The 18,094-nt window shown below is 40.4% G+C and overlaps 1 protein-coding gene and 1 pseudogene across 1 annotated transcript in view; one reads left to right on the top strand and one right to left on the bottom strand.

The window, feature by feature from the left end:
- Positions 1 to 633: 633 nt before the first annotated feature.
- Positions 634 to 18,094, top strand: part of ADGRG4 (adhesion G protein-coupled receptor G4) — a 115,896-nt gene continuing 98,435 nt past the window's right edge. The window contains 2 exon segments of the mRNA XM_043897377.1: positions 634 to 790; positions 3,193 to 3,280. Of these exon segments, the coding sequence (XP_043753312.1) occupies positions 3,256 to 3,280 (25 nt within the window). The 5' untranslated portion in view covers positions 634 to 790; positions 3,193 to 3,255.
- LOC122689672 lies at positions 12,991 to 13,768 on the bottom strand (annotated as a pseudogene).

Raw genomic sequence — 18,094 nt, forward strand, 5'->3', positions numbered from 1 at the left:
CCTCAGGGTCCCAATCTTGGAAATGCAGAGGGTGGCAGGAATCATCTCTGGATGGTTGATGGGATTTAGTATTTCCATCATCCCCAAAGGTCTTTACTGACACCTTCTGGGGCAAAAGCTATATCCTCCATCTTGAGAATGACACCAACAAACCAGTTCTGTATGTTTACTTCTTCTCAAGGCAATTTGAAGGCTGGATCTGCAGTGGGAGCAAACAGCTGGCTTCCCTTTACTGACAGTGTGAAATATGAACAAGTTAATACTTCCTTGGCCTCTGCTTTCTGCTTCTAGTTCTGAACACAACTGCCCCCTCCTCCCCATTGTCTTAATAAAGTGAAACGAGCTTAAGTGAACAAGTGTCTATTTAATAGATCTAGTTTACCAAAACCATAATCAACTGGCAACTGAAGATAATTGTTGCTGAAAACTGGGAAAGAGCCCTCAAGTTAATGGGTTATTGTAATATACCTGAGAACTTTACTCCTACTGCTTTCATGCTTGGGAGAGCAGCCCCATGACGTGCTACCAGCCACAAGAAGGGGATGTGCCCAATCAACAAGCCCCATAAAGCTAAGAGCAGAGAGGCTGATCTAATCCACAGAAGAAGGTGACTGAGGCATGGCCAGCAGATAATGAGCCTCCTGCTTTTTTATTTATTTATTTTTTGCTTGTCTCATTTCACATCAAATGTAGGGATTCAGAAACCAGATTTAGTCATTGGAAAAGCAAACTCGTCTTCTGGACTCCACAGTGACACAGGGGTGGGAGGCTAAGGGAGTCTAGTCCTCAGGTAAGTGTCTTCCTTCCTTCCTTCTCTCTCTTTCACCTTCCTTTAAATGTCTTTAAACTACAAAAGTAACAGATATTCATCATAAAAACCAAATTGCATGTAATTGTATGAGACATAAAAGTCTTTCATTTCTACCCTCTCTTCTCTCTTGCCCTTTTCTTCCTTTCCTTCTTTCCTTCTTTTAAAAAAAAATATGAAAGTAATGCAGGATCACTGTAAACAGTACAGAATGGTATGAGGCATACAAGAAACCCCTTTCATTCCCATTCTTCCTTCCTATCTCTGTCGTCCCCTTCCTTCCTGTTTCCCCTCCTTTCCTCTCTCCCTCCCTCCTTTTCTTTCTCCTTTCCTTCACTTTTCAAAATTATATAGGTAATATATGCTAATTATGAAAGAATCAAGCAGTACAGAATTGTATGGTATACAAAGGAAAAATCCTCAGTCCTCAGCCCCCCTCCTCCAACCCACCTTTCATGCCTAATAAACATAGAGACTTACCTTATTCCTTTTAATGACTGCATAGTATTCTGTAGTATGAATGTTCCATGGTTTATTTATGGGGTGCGAGGTAAGTTTCTGAAATATACCTTGAAATTGTTATAAAAGTTTAGAGGAAATGCAAGGAAGGTATAAATTGGATTGTTTGCTGCTGAAAATTCCATTTTATAGATAGCAATCATATCCATTTCTATAGCACTTTATACTTTGAAAATTGCCTTTGAAATATCACCTCATTTGATCCTCTTTTGTAGCAGCTCTGGGAAATAGGCAGATTATTATCTCCATTTTTACAGATAAGGAAACTGAGGCCCAGGAAAATGAAGGAACGGCAATAAGCAATACAGTCTCAAAGCTAGTTACGGATTCTCAGTCGGATCCTCTTCCAGCACGGGAAATTTAAACTGCATTTCATCTCTCAAGTCATAAAAGATTTAGACAGCCCCTTACTTCTAAGCTTGTAGTTTAGAAAATCCATCCAAGTCATACAAATTCCCTTATTATTCTAATGAAAATAGCAGTAGCACACTTGGTAAATATGAAGAGCTTTATTAATGGCTGGTGCTCATAGCACGCCCAAGACTCATTCGGTTTCCTAATTGGCTTCTGTTACTTTAAATATAAAGTGAGTCTATTCACTCCAAACCCTGTTTAGAAGTGGAAAGAAATACAATATGTTGCTGGCTTATTCTATAGAAAAAATGTTAAAATCAGTGGTAAATCATTCAGAAGTGTATTTTATTTAAAATCAGAAAATACCCACCAGTGCCTTACTGCCAAGCTTCTGTAATAGTTTCCATAGGATTTGTAGTTTTAATACCGCTTTCGGTTGGAGCAAGGGGGACTTCCAGTATGTTTCCCAAGTAAGCAGCTTTAGTTATGATTATTTAAGGAGAGAAGGTGAGTCAACGTAAGAAGAGAGTCAGGCTTCTCTAAACAGATGTGCTTTTAGAAATAGCAATGATTTGATGAGTTACTTTTGTCTATCAGATCTTGCATAATGCTTGCTCCAAAAAGTTTAGGATCACTAAAACGGCAAATTGGGTTGAAGTTGTGTGCATTAAGGTTGAATATATCACCTCTGGGGAGGGTGGGGGCGGCTCTAGAGGGAGGGGATATATGTATACATATAGTTGATTCTTGCCTGGAGAATCCCAGGGATGGGAGCCTGGTGGGCTGCCGTCTATAGGGTCGCACAGAGTCGGACACTACTGACGTGACTTAGCAGCATAGTTGATTCACTTTGTTATGTAGCAGAAAATAACATTGTAGAGCAATTGTACTCCAATTTTAAAAAAAACAGTTTCTGAGATTTAAAGACAAAAGGTTGAATACATCACCTTTTGTAATTATACATTTAATGACTGAGTTCCCCTCTGGGCTATCTGCCCCATGAGAGCAGGTATCTCTGTCTTATCTTTTCAGCACTGTATTCTCAGTGTGTAACACAGTGTCGACACATAGTAGGCACTCAATAAAATGTGTTAAGTGGATATGCAAATAAATCAGTCGATGAGGTGGCAGCCAAGCTGCATAACTCAGACAAGTGTTGTGGCTGACTATGTCAGTTTTGGGTTTCCCTAGTGGCCCAGTGGTAAAGAACTCTCCCACCAATGCAGGAGATGCAGGTTCGATTCCTGGGGCGGGATCCTTGAGAAGGAAATGGCAACCCACTCCAGTATTCTTGCCTGGGAAATCCCATGGACAGAGGAACCCAGTGGGCTACAGTCCATGGGGTCACAAGAGTTAGACACGACTGAGTGACTAGACAGCAACAACAAATGTTGGCTTTGAGCAATAGGCAAAGTCTTGTGTGGGATGCGAAGGACAAGTATAGTCACATGCGCTTGGAAATCATTTGTTCTGACTCTGAGCTCAGCTTATTTCTGGTTTTTTGATTGCAGGTTTAAACAATGAAAGAACTGACTTCTGACATTATATATCAGAAGCTTTATGGAACCATTCTCATGTCGAGTTTTATCTTTCTCTCAGGTAAGAAAATGTATTCTTATGGACTCTTTCAATATCTCGTGGACAGTAGGTTATCGAAATAAAGTATTTGACAAATTGTTGGGTTGCCTCTTAACGGCTTCCTGTTGGTTCATATGGCTATAGGACAAGTTGGAGCTTCAGCAAGTGAATCCGCTCACTCAGGATTACCTGTGATGGATGGAGAACTGGCCTCGAGTAGACAACAGCTTGGACTACTGCTGTCTTTGACATTTCGTAATGAAACTCTGAAATGCCATTTGGGTGCCAATCCGCACCAAACTGAAGTTTTGGTTTTACTTTTAGACTGTTTTCTTTTATGCATAATGCTTTATTTAAAGCTCCCTGAAGCATTATGATGTCATCTTCCTATCTCTTTTATTATATATAGCAACAATCATAGAATACACATGGGAAAGTTGAGGTGTGCCAAAAGCTGGTCACTGATTCACGGTGAGGAACATGTATCTGATCCAGGAGGCCCAACCCTTGACTAGACTGTGATCAGAACAGAGATATATTCTGTCTTTATTTCTATTCTGCAGCAAATAGATGATTGAGACAGTTGAACTGCAGTAGCTGGTAATTTGGAGACTTAAGAATGAGATCATTTTGGAAGACTGCAATGTCATCCATGTTAAGTGAATTCAGTAAGATAACATTGCTCATTTAGCACATCAGTCTTTAGCTAAAAGGCCATACATGCCAATGAGTGACAATTCCTTGATGAAATATATTTCGGGTTTAATTGGAATGGCCCTCAGATTTGAGAGCCAATCTTCTGGAAAAATACCAAATCATCGTCACCATCAGCAACAAACACTGACTGTGTGCAGGGCCTGATGGGAAACTCTGTTTCTTATAATGAAGCTTGAAATTGGATCTAGGGGTCACAGTGACAACGCGGTCGCCTGGCCTTGACTGCTTGCTAAGATGTTGATTTATCTTTTCCCAGTTTCCTCAAAGGCAGGATGTTTGTCTTGTTTCTTTATCCAAAGCATCCAGCATAGGTCTTGACACACAGCTGAGGCAGTCAGTACATATTTGTTGATTTAATAAATTAATGCAGTTTGAACTTATAAAACTTTGAACCCCTGTATGGTGGTGGTGTGTGTGACACAAACTCTAAGTGGATTTTGTGTGTGTGGTGGGTAAAGAGGAATCTAGGAATAGAGGGACCTAGAAGTCTTTAGTGAAGTCATGGAAGAAAAAGTTGAAGATTAGAATGGGTTTTGTGAGGAATGTCATTAATCAATGAAAATTACAATAGATGTATTGATTTTAAACCTTCAAATTCATGAATCAAGACAATGTTTCTCTCGAAACATCCCACCCTCGCCTTCTCCCACAGAGTCCAAAAGTCTGTTCTGTACATCTGTGTCTCTTTTTCTGTTTTGCATATAGGGTTATCGTTATCATCTTTCTAAATTCCATATGTATGTGTTAGTATACTGTATTGGTCTTTATCTTTCTAGCTTACTTCACTCTGTATAATGGGCTCCAGTTTCATCCATCTCATTAGAACTGATTCAAATGAATTCTTTTTAATGGCTGAGTAATATTCCATGGTGTATATGTACCACAGCTTCCTTATCCATTCTTCTGCTGATGGGCATCTAGGTTGCTTCCATGTCCTGGCAATTATAAACAGTGCTGCGATGAACATTGGGGTACACATGTCTCTTTCAGATCTGGTTTCCTCGGTGTGTATGCCCAGCAGTGGGATTGCTGGGTCATATGGCAGTTTTATTTCCAGTTTTTTAAGGAATCTCCACACTGTTCTCCATAGTGGCTGTACTAGTTTGCATTCCCACCAACAGTGTAAGAGGGTTCCCTTTTCTCCACAGCCTCTCCAGCATTTATTGCTTGTAGACTTTTGGATAGCAGCCATCCTGACTGGCGTGTAATGGTACCTCAAACATGTATATTATCTAGGGTGAAACAGATCACCAGCCCAAGTTGGATGCATGAGACAAGTGCTCGGGCTGGTGCACTGGGAAGACCCAGAGGGTTCGGGTAGAGAGGGAGGTGGGAGGGGGGATCGGGATGGGGAATACATGTAAATCCATGGCTGATTCATGTCAATGTATGACTAAAACCACTACAATATAAAAAAAAAAAAGACAATGTTTCTTTTAGGTTATCCAACAATTAGTTTTCATTGTCCTTCAATTGGTGAGAAATTCATCATTTTTTCCTGGGGAAAAAATCGGTTCTTGAAACAGTGGTGTAACTCAGGTTCACTCCCCATCGGACTTCAGATGAGTCTCCAGCTTCCCGACTGTGAGGGTCTTCGTGGGAGACAGGGTGAGGTCAAGCCTAGATCGGGCAGAAGGTGATTCAGATGCCATCACTGGATGAGGCCAGAGTATGGAGGAAAACCACATCCATGGAGAGAATATCAAGGGTCAAGAAGAAGAAATCAAATCTGTCATAAGCCCTAAAGGGTGAGAGCAGCGCCAGCAAGGAGGGAGTGAAGATTGAGGTCAGGAACCGAATGGCTGCAGAATGGAGGGGAAAGGGGAAAGAGAAGGGAAAGAATAACGCAGAAATAGCTGCTGGGCTCCCTGCTTTTTAAAAACAATTTTTTATTTTTTTAAAATTGGAGTATAATTGCTTTCCCATGTTGTATTAGTTTGTGCTGTACAACAAAGTGAATCTGCCATAAGTGTACATATATCCCCTCCCTCCTGAACCTCCCTCCCACCATCCCCCATCCCACCCTTCTAGGTCATCACAGCTGCGCTCCCTGTGCTGTCCAGCTGTTTCCCACTAGCTATCTATTTTCAGGGCAGGAATAGAGACGCAGACACAGGGAATGGACTTGTCGGTCCCAGCTTTTACTTTTGCTCTTTGATAGCCTGTTCTCAACAGAGCAATCAGAGAAAGCCTTTAAAGTACTAAGTCAGTCACTCTTACTCAAAACTTGTCAGTCCATCTCCATCACAGTTAGGATACTCTTGTAATTAGCCCTAAAGAGCGCTGCATGGTCTGGTTTCCCAGTGCCTCTTGGGCCTCATTTCCTACCACACTTCCTCTCTCTCACTCCAGACACACCTTCCTAGTCCTCGAGTGTGGCCAGCACAGTCCCATCTCAAGGCCTTTGCACATACTATTACCCATGTCTGGGTTGCTCTTACTTCACATCTTTGTAACCCTAGCTCTTTTTCATCTCCTAGGACTAACGTGACTCTTCTTCAGAGAGGTCATCCTTAACTGTCTGATTGAATGTAAGCATTCCTGATCCACCCTCCCCCACTTTCTAGCTCATCAGCCTTTTAATTTCCTTCAGAGCACAGTTTAGAGTTCGTAATTCTCTTGTTGAGTGATTGTCTCTCTCTCTCTATGGAATGTTAAGGCCAGGGACTTGGTGTGGACAATGTGTTCACTCAATCACTGTATTCCAACACTGCCACATAATCAGGGCTCAATGACCATCATTGTTGAGTAAATGAATGTTCCAGGATGCTTCTGGCTTTATGAATAAGAATATCTATTTTGTTGAGTGAGACTGGGCCTTGGATGCAAGATTTGAAGGGACAATCTCATTACCTTTGTAAGGTGATTCCTCTGCCTCTTGGAAAGCCACATACATGGTCTGGAGGAGAGGCCATGTTGGATAACTCTGTGACTGGACTGGTGAGAGAAATGAGGCTCAAAGTTGGATGCTTCTGTATATGGAAGATCTGTTTTTTTCATTTTTGTTTTTACATTTGTAGGGGGCAAATTTATTCATTGATGGTAGGAAATTTTTTTCTATATGTAAAGTTCCAGGTTAGTATACCATCTGTTTTAATTAGTTAAAATTTATTGAAGTATAATTGATTTACAGTATTATATTAGTTTCAGCTGTACAGCATAGTGACAATATTTTTACAGATTATAATCCATTAAGAGTTATTACAAGATAATGACTAGAATTGCCTGTGCTATATAATATATCCTTGTAGCTTATTTTGTACATGATAATGTGTAATTAATACCCTACTCCTATATTATCCCTTCCTCCACTGCTTGTCTATTTCCTATATCTATGAGTCTGTTTTGCATATACATTCATTTATGTTACTTTTTAGAGTCCATGTATAAATGATATCATACTGTATCTCTCTCTGTCTGACTTATTTCACTAAACATAATATTCTCTAGGTCCATCTGAGTTGCTGCAAGTGGCTGAATTTCATTCTTTTTATGGATGCATAATATTCCATTGTGTGTATATGAGTGTATATATACACATCTTTTAAAAAATGTTAATACTTATATAAAATATTATTGTCAATAATATCAAAATATTAGTAATACCAACATTGTTAGGATACCTTTGCCTCATTAAGCTGTATCAGTATTAAAGTTCAGTTTGGAAATAGTACCATAAGTACCACATCTTCTTTATCTGTTCATCTGTCAGTGGACACTTAGGTTCCTTCCATATTTTGGCTATGTGAATAGTGCTACTTTGATCACTGGGTGCATGTATCTTTTCTAATCAGTGTTTTCATTTTTTCCAAATATATACCAGATGGTGGAATTGCTGGGTCATATGGTAACTCTATTTTTAGTTTTTTGAGGAGCTCCACACTGTTTTCCATAGCGACTGCACCAATTTGCAATCTCATAAACAGTGTACAAGGGTTTATCTAAAGAATAGTTGGTTGCTCACAAGACCAGAGGGAAGTATAGGCAGTAGATGGCAGTAGCCATCATCATGTGGATGGTTGTCTACATGATGGCCACAGTGATGTGGGTCATGGAGCTCCCCAGTATCCAGCATGTATCTACTATATCTACTTAAACAGCCAAGGCTGGGCTACTAAATTTTTCAATGCTCTTGGATATTATTTTGCAAAGATTTGTGTACTGAGAGCCAGAAGAGCCCTTTTATGAGTAATGACATTTCCTTCATTGAGGCAGGCATGGTATACCCTTGGCAGAATATTTACCTTCAGAATTGGCAGATTCTTTACAGGATTGGTACAACCAACGACTCTAGGGAGCCCCTTCCCTCAAATCAGCTCTGATTCCTGCCCCTCCTTGGACAGGAGGTATTGCCAGGTGGTTAGCTGGGCTTTGAAACTTACACAGTATTATGAGTTGAATTGTATCCCTCCCACAATTCATATGTTGAAGTCTTAACCCTCAGCACCTGAGAATGTGACCATGTTTGGAAATAGGGTCATTACAAACGTAATTAGTACATTATTAAAAAGATGAAGTTATACTGTAGTAGTATGGACCCCTAATCCAATATGACTGGTGGTCCTTATACAAAGGGGACATTTGGACACAGACAGGCACACAAGAAGAAAGCCATGAGAGGATAAAGGCAGAAATTAGGGTGATGCAGCAGAAGCCACGGAACACCCCATATTGCCAGTAAACCACCAGAAACTAGGAGAGAGGCCAGGAACAGATTTTTCCCTCAGGGGCCTCAGAAGGAAACGACCCTGCCTACACTTTGACCTCAGACTTCTAGCCTCCGGAACTGTGAGACAATACATTTCTGTTGTTTATGGTACTTTGCTTACAGCTCCCTGGCAACTTATTCCACTCAGACACTCGGTCAGGGTCTCTGGATCAGAACTCTTGTGTAGAGGAAAGCAAGTTTTTTTATGGGGGGTAAACAGTGACCAGGTCATGCCCACAGTGCCTAGCCAGGGAGGAACCCCATTTGTTCACTCCTCCTAAGATGGTGCAGAGCAGTGTTCCTGAAATCTCAGTCCCCTAACCTTAGAAACACTTTAACAGTTCAAGGAGAATCTTTACCAAGAGAGGACAGGAAAGCAAGTATAGAATATATCTGATGATTACTAATCCTGTCTTCAGAAAACAAAGGGACTTTGCTGAAAAAAATCATTCTGATTATCTACCTCTTAGGGTTCTAATTTTTTTGTGTGTGTGGCCACATGGCATGTAGGGTCCTGTTCCTCAACGCAGGGTCTAACCCGTGCCCCCTGCAGTGGAAGTGTGGATTCTCAATCACTGGACCACCAGGAAAGTCCCTAGAATTTTTATTCACTGTCTTTTACTTATTTTATTTTTTAAAATTTGTCTATCTATCTATCATCTATTTAATTTTGGCTGTGCTACTTGCAGGACCTTAGTTCCTCGACCAGGGATTAAACCTGGGTCACAGCAGTGACAGCACCAAGTCCTAACCACTGGTCTGCCAACGAATTCCCTCACTGACTTTTACAATGAATGTGTTTGTTACTTTTGGGGTCTGATAGGGAGAGTGAACTCTCTCCTGATATTTTGCCAAAGATTTTCTAAAACAGAGGGCAGGGCACACAAGTTCAGTTTGTAGTTCAGAATTTGTCATCCTATGCCGGATGCTTCACCCGCATCGCTGATAACTTTTGCACAATGGACAGCCCTCCATCTATCCACTTGTTAGCTTCCAACTCAGTGCCCTAATACAGGGCACAACCATTGTATTCAGTATATAGCAATAAAGGACCTACTATGTGCCAATCGTTATGCTGGGCACTGGAAACTGGCAGTAGGGGCCAAGGCTCCAGTTATACCACTGCTCTGAAAATCAGATAATAAAAAGCAGGAGCATTCTGGGGGAAACTGGCATTGTTTAGTGCTCAGTGAATTCAATTCTGCTTAAAAATTGCTTAAACTTGACATCATCAGGCCAAGCTTTGGAATTTAGCAAAAAACAAAATTACATACTGAATAACTATTGTGGCAAGAATATTATTTTCCCTCAGGCTCTGCTAGAGAAAGACCTGGGGCATGATCTTGCTATATCAATCTGCTAGAGAGTTTAAAAATGGTAGCTGATAGATAAAGACATCCTGAGAAAAGAAAATACAGATCAATATCCCATATGAATTTTGATGCAAAAATTCTTTTTTTAATTAATTAATTTATTTTAATTGGAGGCTAATTACAGTATTGTAGTGGTTTTTGCCATACATTGACATGAATCAGCCATGGGTGTACATGTGTTCCCCATCCTGAACCCCCCTCCCACCTCCCTCTCCATCCCATCCCTCAGGGTCATCCCAGTGCCCCGGCCCTGAGCACCCTGTCTCAGATGCAAAAATTCTTAACAAAATACTAACAGACAAAATCCAGTTGCATATTAAGAGGATTATCTACCCTGACAAGTGGAATTTATGTCAGGAATGCAAAGGTGGTTCAACATATAAAATTAACATATCAGTACAATACACTGCATGAATAGATTGAAGGGAAAAGACACATGATCATATTAATTGATGTCGAAAAAGTATTTGAAAAAATCCAACACCCTTTCATGATAAAAGCATTCAACACACTAGAAATAGGACATAACTTCCTCAACTTGTAAAGGGTCTATGAAAACCCCATAGTGAACATAATTTTTAATGGTGAAAAACTGAAAGCTTTTCCTTTAGATGAGGAACAATACTAGAATATCCATTTTCACCACTTCTATTCAATATTATTCTGGAAGTTCTAGTCAAAGCAATTGGGCAAGAAAAAGAAACAAGACATCCAAACTGGAAAGAAAAAGTAAAACTATATTCACAGATAGTATAATCTTACATAAAGAACATCCTCAGGAATAAAAAAAAAAGGATATTTAAGTTAGCAAAGATACTCAGTAAAGTTGCAGGATACAATATCAACATACACAAATTAGTCATATTTCTATGCACCAGCAATGAGCATCTGAAATGAAATTAGGAAAACAATTTTGTTTACAATACTATCTAAAAGAATAAAATGCCTAGGAATAAATTTAACCAAGTAGGTGAAAGATTTCTACACTTAAACCACAAACACTGCTAAAATAAAGAAGACCTAAATAAATGGAAAAGCTCCCATGTTTATAGATTTAATATTAAGATAGCATATACCCCAAAGAGATCTCTAGATTCAATGCAAACCCTATCAAAATTCCAATGCTCTTTTTTTACAAATATGGAATAACAGATCCCACAATTCATATGGAGTTGCAAGGAGCACTGAATAGGCAACACACCCTTGAAAAAGAACAAAATTAGAAGACTCATACCTCCTGATTTAAAAGCTTACAAAGCTACAATGATCAAAACAATACCTTATTGGCATAAGGATAGACATGGATTAATGGAACAGAATTAGAATCCAGAAAGAAACCCATACACATCTGGTCAATTAATTACTTTTTCCTCATTGAATGGTCTCAAGGGTACCAAGACCATTCAATGAGGAAAAGTAATCTTCAACAAAAAGTGATGGGAAAACTGGATATACAAACATATACCCATTGTATACACAAAAATACATGTAAACACAGGTAAAAGAATAAAGTTCATACCATATACAAAAATTAACATGGATGAAAGAGCTAAATATAAGAACTACAACTATAAAATTTTTATTAGAAAGCATAGAGGTAAATCATCATGACCTTGGAGTAGATTTGACAGTAGATTTTTAGAAATGACACCAAAAGAACAAGAACAAAAGAAAAATAGGTAAATTATACTTCATCAAAATTAAAATCTTCAGTGCATCAAAAGACATTATCAAGAAAGTTAAAAGACAGCCCACAGGGACTTCCCTGGCAGTTCAGTGGTTGCTGTGCTGTGTTCAGTATTTGACTCTTGGCAATCCCATGGACTGTAGCCTTCCAGGCTCCTCTATCCATGGAATTTTCCAGGCAAGAATACTGGAGTGGGTTGCCATGTCCTCCTCCAGGGGATCTTCCTAACCCAGGAACCGAACCTGCATCTCTTGCATCTCCTGCATTGGCAGGCAGATTTTTTACCTCTAGCACCACCCAGGAAGCCCCTGGCAGTTCTGTGGTTAGGACTCTGCAATTTTGTTGCAGGGGACATGAGTTCTATCCCTAGTTGGGGAACTAAGATCCTACATGCTCCATGGCATGGCCAAAAAAGAAAAGAAGAAGAAAAAAAGAGCCTACAGAAGGGGAAATATATGCAGGTCATCTATTTCAACATATTTCATAAGGTCCTAGTACACAGAATACATTAAGAGTGCTTATAACTCAACAATAAAAAGACAACCCATTTTTAAAAATGGGCAATGGACTTCAATAGACTTTTCGCCAAAGAAGATATGTAAATAGCCAACAAACACATGAAAAGATGGTCAATATCATTAGTCGTTGCTGCTGCTGCTAAGTCACTTCAGTCGTGTCCGACTCTATGCGACCCCATAGACGTCAACCCACCAGGCTCCCCCGTCCCTGGGATTCTCTAGGCAAGAACATTGGGGTGGGTTGTCATTTCCTTCTCCAATGCATGAAAATGAAAAGTGAAAGTGAAGTCGCTCAGTCGCGTCCAACTCTTAGTGACCCCATGGACTGCAGCCCACCAGGCTCCTCCATCCATGGGATTTTCCAGGCAAGAGTACTGGAGTGGGGTGCCATTGCCTTCTCTGCATTAGTCGTTAGGGAAATGCAAATCAAACTCACAATGATATGCCACTCACACCCTGTCGGATGGCTATAATATTTTTTAAACCCCAGAAAACAATGGTTGGCAAGGAGGTAAAGTTGGAACCCTCATAGATTGCCGGTGGAAAACAGTTTGGCTGTTACTCAGTAAGTTAAACATAAAATTACTATATGACCCACTCCTAGGTATACGCACAAAAGCAATGAAAACATGTTCAAGCACAACAAATAGCATGAAAGTTCATAGCAGCACTATTCATAATAGCCAAAAGGTAGAAACAACCCAAATATCCATTAATAGATTTTTTTTATGTCTGATCTTATTTATTTGTTACTCTTAGAACATCTCATTTTTGACTGGACTCAGTCTTAGAAGTAGAAGCTCTCAGAGAGGACAGCCTCCGTCTCTTGGCAGTCTGTTCCTGCCGTTTTTCTTTGGCCTCCTTCATTCTCTTGGCCAAAAGTTTAGCATATTCTGCAGCCTCTTCTTTGTTTTTCTTAGTACGCTGTTTCTTCAGAGCAATACGTGTCAGTGTTTGTGTTGCAGAACTCGTGGAATCACGAGACGCTGAATCTTGGGTGCTTTAGTCCTAGGTTTCTTACCGTCTTTGTTTAGGGGCTTTCACACAACATACTGGCGGACATCATCTTCTTTAGAGAGACTGAAAAGTTTGCGGATTCTGCTAGCTCTTTTGGGACCCAGGCGACGAGGCACTGTAGTATCAGTGAGTCCAGGAATATCCTTCTCCCCTTTTTTCACGATGACCAAATTGAGAACACTCAGATTGGCATCCACAATGCAACCCCGTACAGATTTGCACTTTGTCTCTCCAGTCCTCCTTGGTATGCCCCTTACTCAGTAGCAGGTGAACTCGGCCATGGGTCAAGACACCCTGCTTCATGGGGAAACCCTGCTTATCGTTCCCGCCACTGATTTGGACCATGTAACCCTTCCATTCTTCACCCAGAATGTCAGCAGCAACTTCTGTGGCCATACGCTTCTTGTAGAAGGTACGAAGTTTTCGTTCATCGTCCACTTCAATGAGCTTCTGGCAGCCAGTGGCCGGGAAAGAGATGCTCAGCTTCATTCTGAAGCAGCCAACAGGCTCCGAGGCGCCACGAAAAAGAGACCCAACTTTTGCTTAGCCCAGGTCACATAGGCTGTTCAAGTTCTCACAAGATGTGCAGACGCCCCATTAATAGATTAATTTTTAAAATGTGGTATACCCATGCAATGGAATATTATTCAGCCATATAAAAGAATGAAGTACTGACACATGCTATGACATGGATGAACCTTTAAGACATTATGCTAAGTGAAATAAGCCAGACACAAAAAGCCACATTGTATGATTTCATTTGTATGAACTGTCTAGAATAAGCAAATCCACAGAGACAGAAAGCAGATTAGTGGTTGCCAGGGGCCAAGCTGAGGAGAGTGACTGCTTAACTGGTACAGGGTTTCCTTTGGGAGTGATGAAAAGTTCTGGAAATAGATAATAGAGATGTTTGTACACCATTGTGAATGTATTAAATGTCACTGAATTGTACACTTTAAAATGAGTAAAATGGTGAATTTTATGTTATATGTGTTTTATCAAAACAAATACAATGGTGCCTGGTACTCCTGGTGGCTGTAACTTTGTCACTGAAATGAGGTTTATGATAGGGTTTTCCTAACATGGAGAACACATATGTCATAATGTTAAGTGAGGAAAGCAGGGCACCACATTTTTCACACAATATGTTCTCAGTAACAAAGAAACAAGCAAAAACCATGTATGGAACAAAGCAAATATTGTAAAATGTTTACAGTGGTTGTCTCTGGGTGGTGGGACACTGGCTGACTTTGTTATCTTTTTACTTTCTAATACTTCCCATTTTTTTCTTTTAAAAAGCATGTACAGTATCACTTTTATAATGGAAAAAACACTTCTTTTTTTTGAAGTGGGAGAAACAATAAATGTAATTTAAAATAAAAGGAAACAGAGGGTAGAGGCGAAGAGACACAGAGGAGCCAAATCAAGAGAGAACACACTTCAGGGGAGCAATCATGCAATTTGAACTTGAAAATTGCCAGGGAACAGATGGCAGCATCCAAGCAGACATCTGCAGTGGATAGTTTAATCATATGCAAAGACACAAGTGGCTTTGAAGCAGGCACTGGAGAGGCCCAGCAGAGAATGCTGGTTGGCTGGCCAAACAGAAGGACAAAGCTCCTGTCCCACCTCATCAGAGCCCGGCCTCCTTGGAGCCCTACTTGGGGCGTGGAGGCTGCAGAAAGGGCTCAGTGTGGATGTGCTTGCATGTGTGAGGGCGTGAAAGAGCTGGTGGGAGAAGAGACCTCTCATGATAACAATGGCAAACAGGGCAGCTGACATTTACATGGGGCTTTACAGTTTATCAACTTTCTCACATATGTGACTGAAGCGTTAGTTATTGCCTGAACTTGTTACTTATTGCATCTACTTTCTCTTTTTTTTTTCATTTAGTTTTATTAGTTGAAGGCTAATTACTTTACAATATTGTAGTGGTTTTTGCCATACATTGACATGAATCAGCCATGGATTTACATGTGTTCCCCATCCCGATCCCCCCTCCCACCTCCCTCCCCATCCCATCCCTCTGGGTCTTCCCAGTGCATCAGCCCTGAGCACTTGTCTGGTGCATCCAACCTGGGCTGGTGATCTGTTTCTCCCTTGATAGTATACTTATTTCAGTGCTGTTCTCTCAGAACATCCCACCCTCGCCTTCTCCCACAGAGTCCAAAAGTCTGTTCTGTACATATGTGTCTCTTTTTCTGTCCTGCATATGGGATTATCTTTACCATCTTTTTAAATTCCATATATATGTGTTAGTATACTGTATCGGTGTTTTTCTTTCTGGCTTATGTCACTCTGTATAATGGCCTCCAGTTTCATCCATCTCATTAGAACTGATTCAAATGAATTCTTTTTAATGGCTGGGTAATATTCCATTGTGTGTATGTACCATAGCTTCCTTATCCATTCGTCTGCTGATGGGCATCTAGGTTGCTTCCATGTCCTGGCAATTATAAACAGTGCTGCAATGAACATTGGGGTGCATGTATCTCTTTCAGATCTAGTTTCCTCAGTGTGTATGCCCAGCAGTGGGATTGCTGGGTCATATGGCAGTTCTATTTCCAGTTTTTTAAGGAATCTCCACACTGTTCTCCATAGCAGCTGTACTAGTTTGCATTCCCACCAACAGTGTAAGAGGGTTCCCTTTTCTCCACAGCCTCTCCAGCATTTATTGCTTGTAGACTTTTGGATAGCAGCCATCCTGACTGGTATGTAATGGTACCTCATTGTGGTTTTGTGCATCTACTTTCATAACATCCCTCCAAGGTAGGTCATTATTCCTCCTGTTTTACCATGGAGGAACGAGACATAGAGAAGTGATGTTAGTTTATTTAACATTCATATAGTGCTCACTATGTGCCAGATACTGTCTTAAAAGCTTTCACATGGGAGAGGGATAAATTAGGAATTTAGGAATAACATGTACACACTATATACACACTATTATATGCAGCATAGATAACCATATAGCACAGGGAATTATATTCAATGTCTTATAATAATCTATAATGGAAAAAAATCTGGAAAAGAATGTGTGTGTGTGTATTCAGTTCTATATATATATATGTATCTGAATCCCTTTGCTGTGCACCTGAAGCTAAACAACATTGTAAATCAACTATACTTTAGTAAGACATTTTAAAATATTTGAATGCTTTTACCTGCATTCATTTCCCATGTTCATGCAGCTAGGGAAGGGTTAAAACTGGGGCTTGAATCTGGCCTTTATGGATTTCACTATACCACATTTCTGCTCAAAGTAGCCCAGATGGTAAAGATTCTGCCTGCAATGCAGGAGACCCGGCTTCGATCCCTGGGTTGGGAAGATCCCCTGGAAAAGGAAATGGCAATCCACTCCAGTATTGTGGACTGGAGAATTCCATGGACAGAGGAGCCTTGCAGGCTACAGTCCATGGGGACACAAACAGTCGGACATGACTGAGTGACTAACACACACACACAAGCAGAAGTTACCTCTATCTGCAGAACCCCAAGTATGGCCACAAGTGGTTTCTATCTATCATTTATCCACACATCCATCTTTTTTTCTGATTAGAAATGTAATGCCTTATTTATAAAGATTGCAAACATTGAAATAAATAACAGAGAAAGTAAAAATTCCCCTAAACCCTCAAACCTAAAGATACTCATTCTTATCTGTTTGGTATATATTCTTTCAGATTTTTTCTAGTGTTTGCCAGCACACACACTTTTCTCTTATTTTTGAAATAGGATCTGGCACATAGATAATACTTTCCGCCATTTATGTAACTCCCATTTCACATAATAGTAAACTTTGGAAATCTCTCCATGACTCTATACATCTACTTTGTTTTATGACTCCATTGTATACAGATGACGATTAACTAGTCACTTTTTGGTAGACATAGAGATTTTCCTATTTTTTTCTCAATTACAAACAATGCTGCAATAAATATCCTTGTTCAGTTCAGTTCAGTCACTCAGTCATGTCCAACTCTTAGCGACCCCATGGACTGCAGCACGCCAAGCCTCCCTGTCCATCACCAACTCCCGGAGTTTACTCAAACTCATGTCCATTGAGTCAGTGATGCCATCCAACCATCTCATCCTCTGTTGTCCCCTTCTCCTCCCACCTTCAATCTTTCCCAGCATCAGGGTCTTTTCAAATGAGTCAGTTCTTCCTATTAGGTGGCCAAAGTACTGGAGTTTCAGCTTCAGCATCAGTCTTTCCAATGAATATTCAGGACTGATTTCCTTTAGGATGGACTGGTTGGGTCTCCTTGTAAGGAGTCCAGGGGACTCTCAAGAGTCTTTTCCAACACCACAGTTCAAAAGCATCAATTCTTTGGCATTCAGCTTTCTTTATGGTCCAGCTCTCACATCCATACACGACTACTGGAAAAACCATAGCCTTGACTAGACAGACCTTTGTTGGCAAAGTAATGTTCCTGCTTTTTAATATGCTGTCTAGATTGGTCATAGCTTTTCTTCCAAGGAGCAAGAGTCTTCTACTTTCATGGCTGCAGTCACCATCTGCAATGATTTTGGAGCTCCCCAAAATAAAATCTGTCACTGTTTCCATTGTTTCCCCATCTCTTTGCCATGAAGTGATGGGACCAGATGCCATGATCCTAGTTTTCTCAGATCATGTTGAGTTTTAAGCCAACTTTTTCACTCTCCTCTTTCACTTTTATCAAGAGGCTCTTTAGTTCTTCTTCACCTTCTGCCATAAGGGTGGTGTCATCTGCATATCTGAGGTTATTGATATTTCTCCTGGCAATCTTGATTCCAGCTTGTGCTTCTTCCAGCCCAGTGTTTCTCATGATGTAC

Source organism: Cervus elaphus, chromosome X (assembly GCF_910594005.1).
Source record: "Cervus elaphus chromosome X, mCerEla1.1, whole genome shotgun sequence".
NCBI lineage: Eukaryota > Metazoa > Chordata > Mammalia > Artiodactyla > Cervidae > Cervus > Cervus elaphus.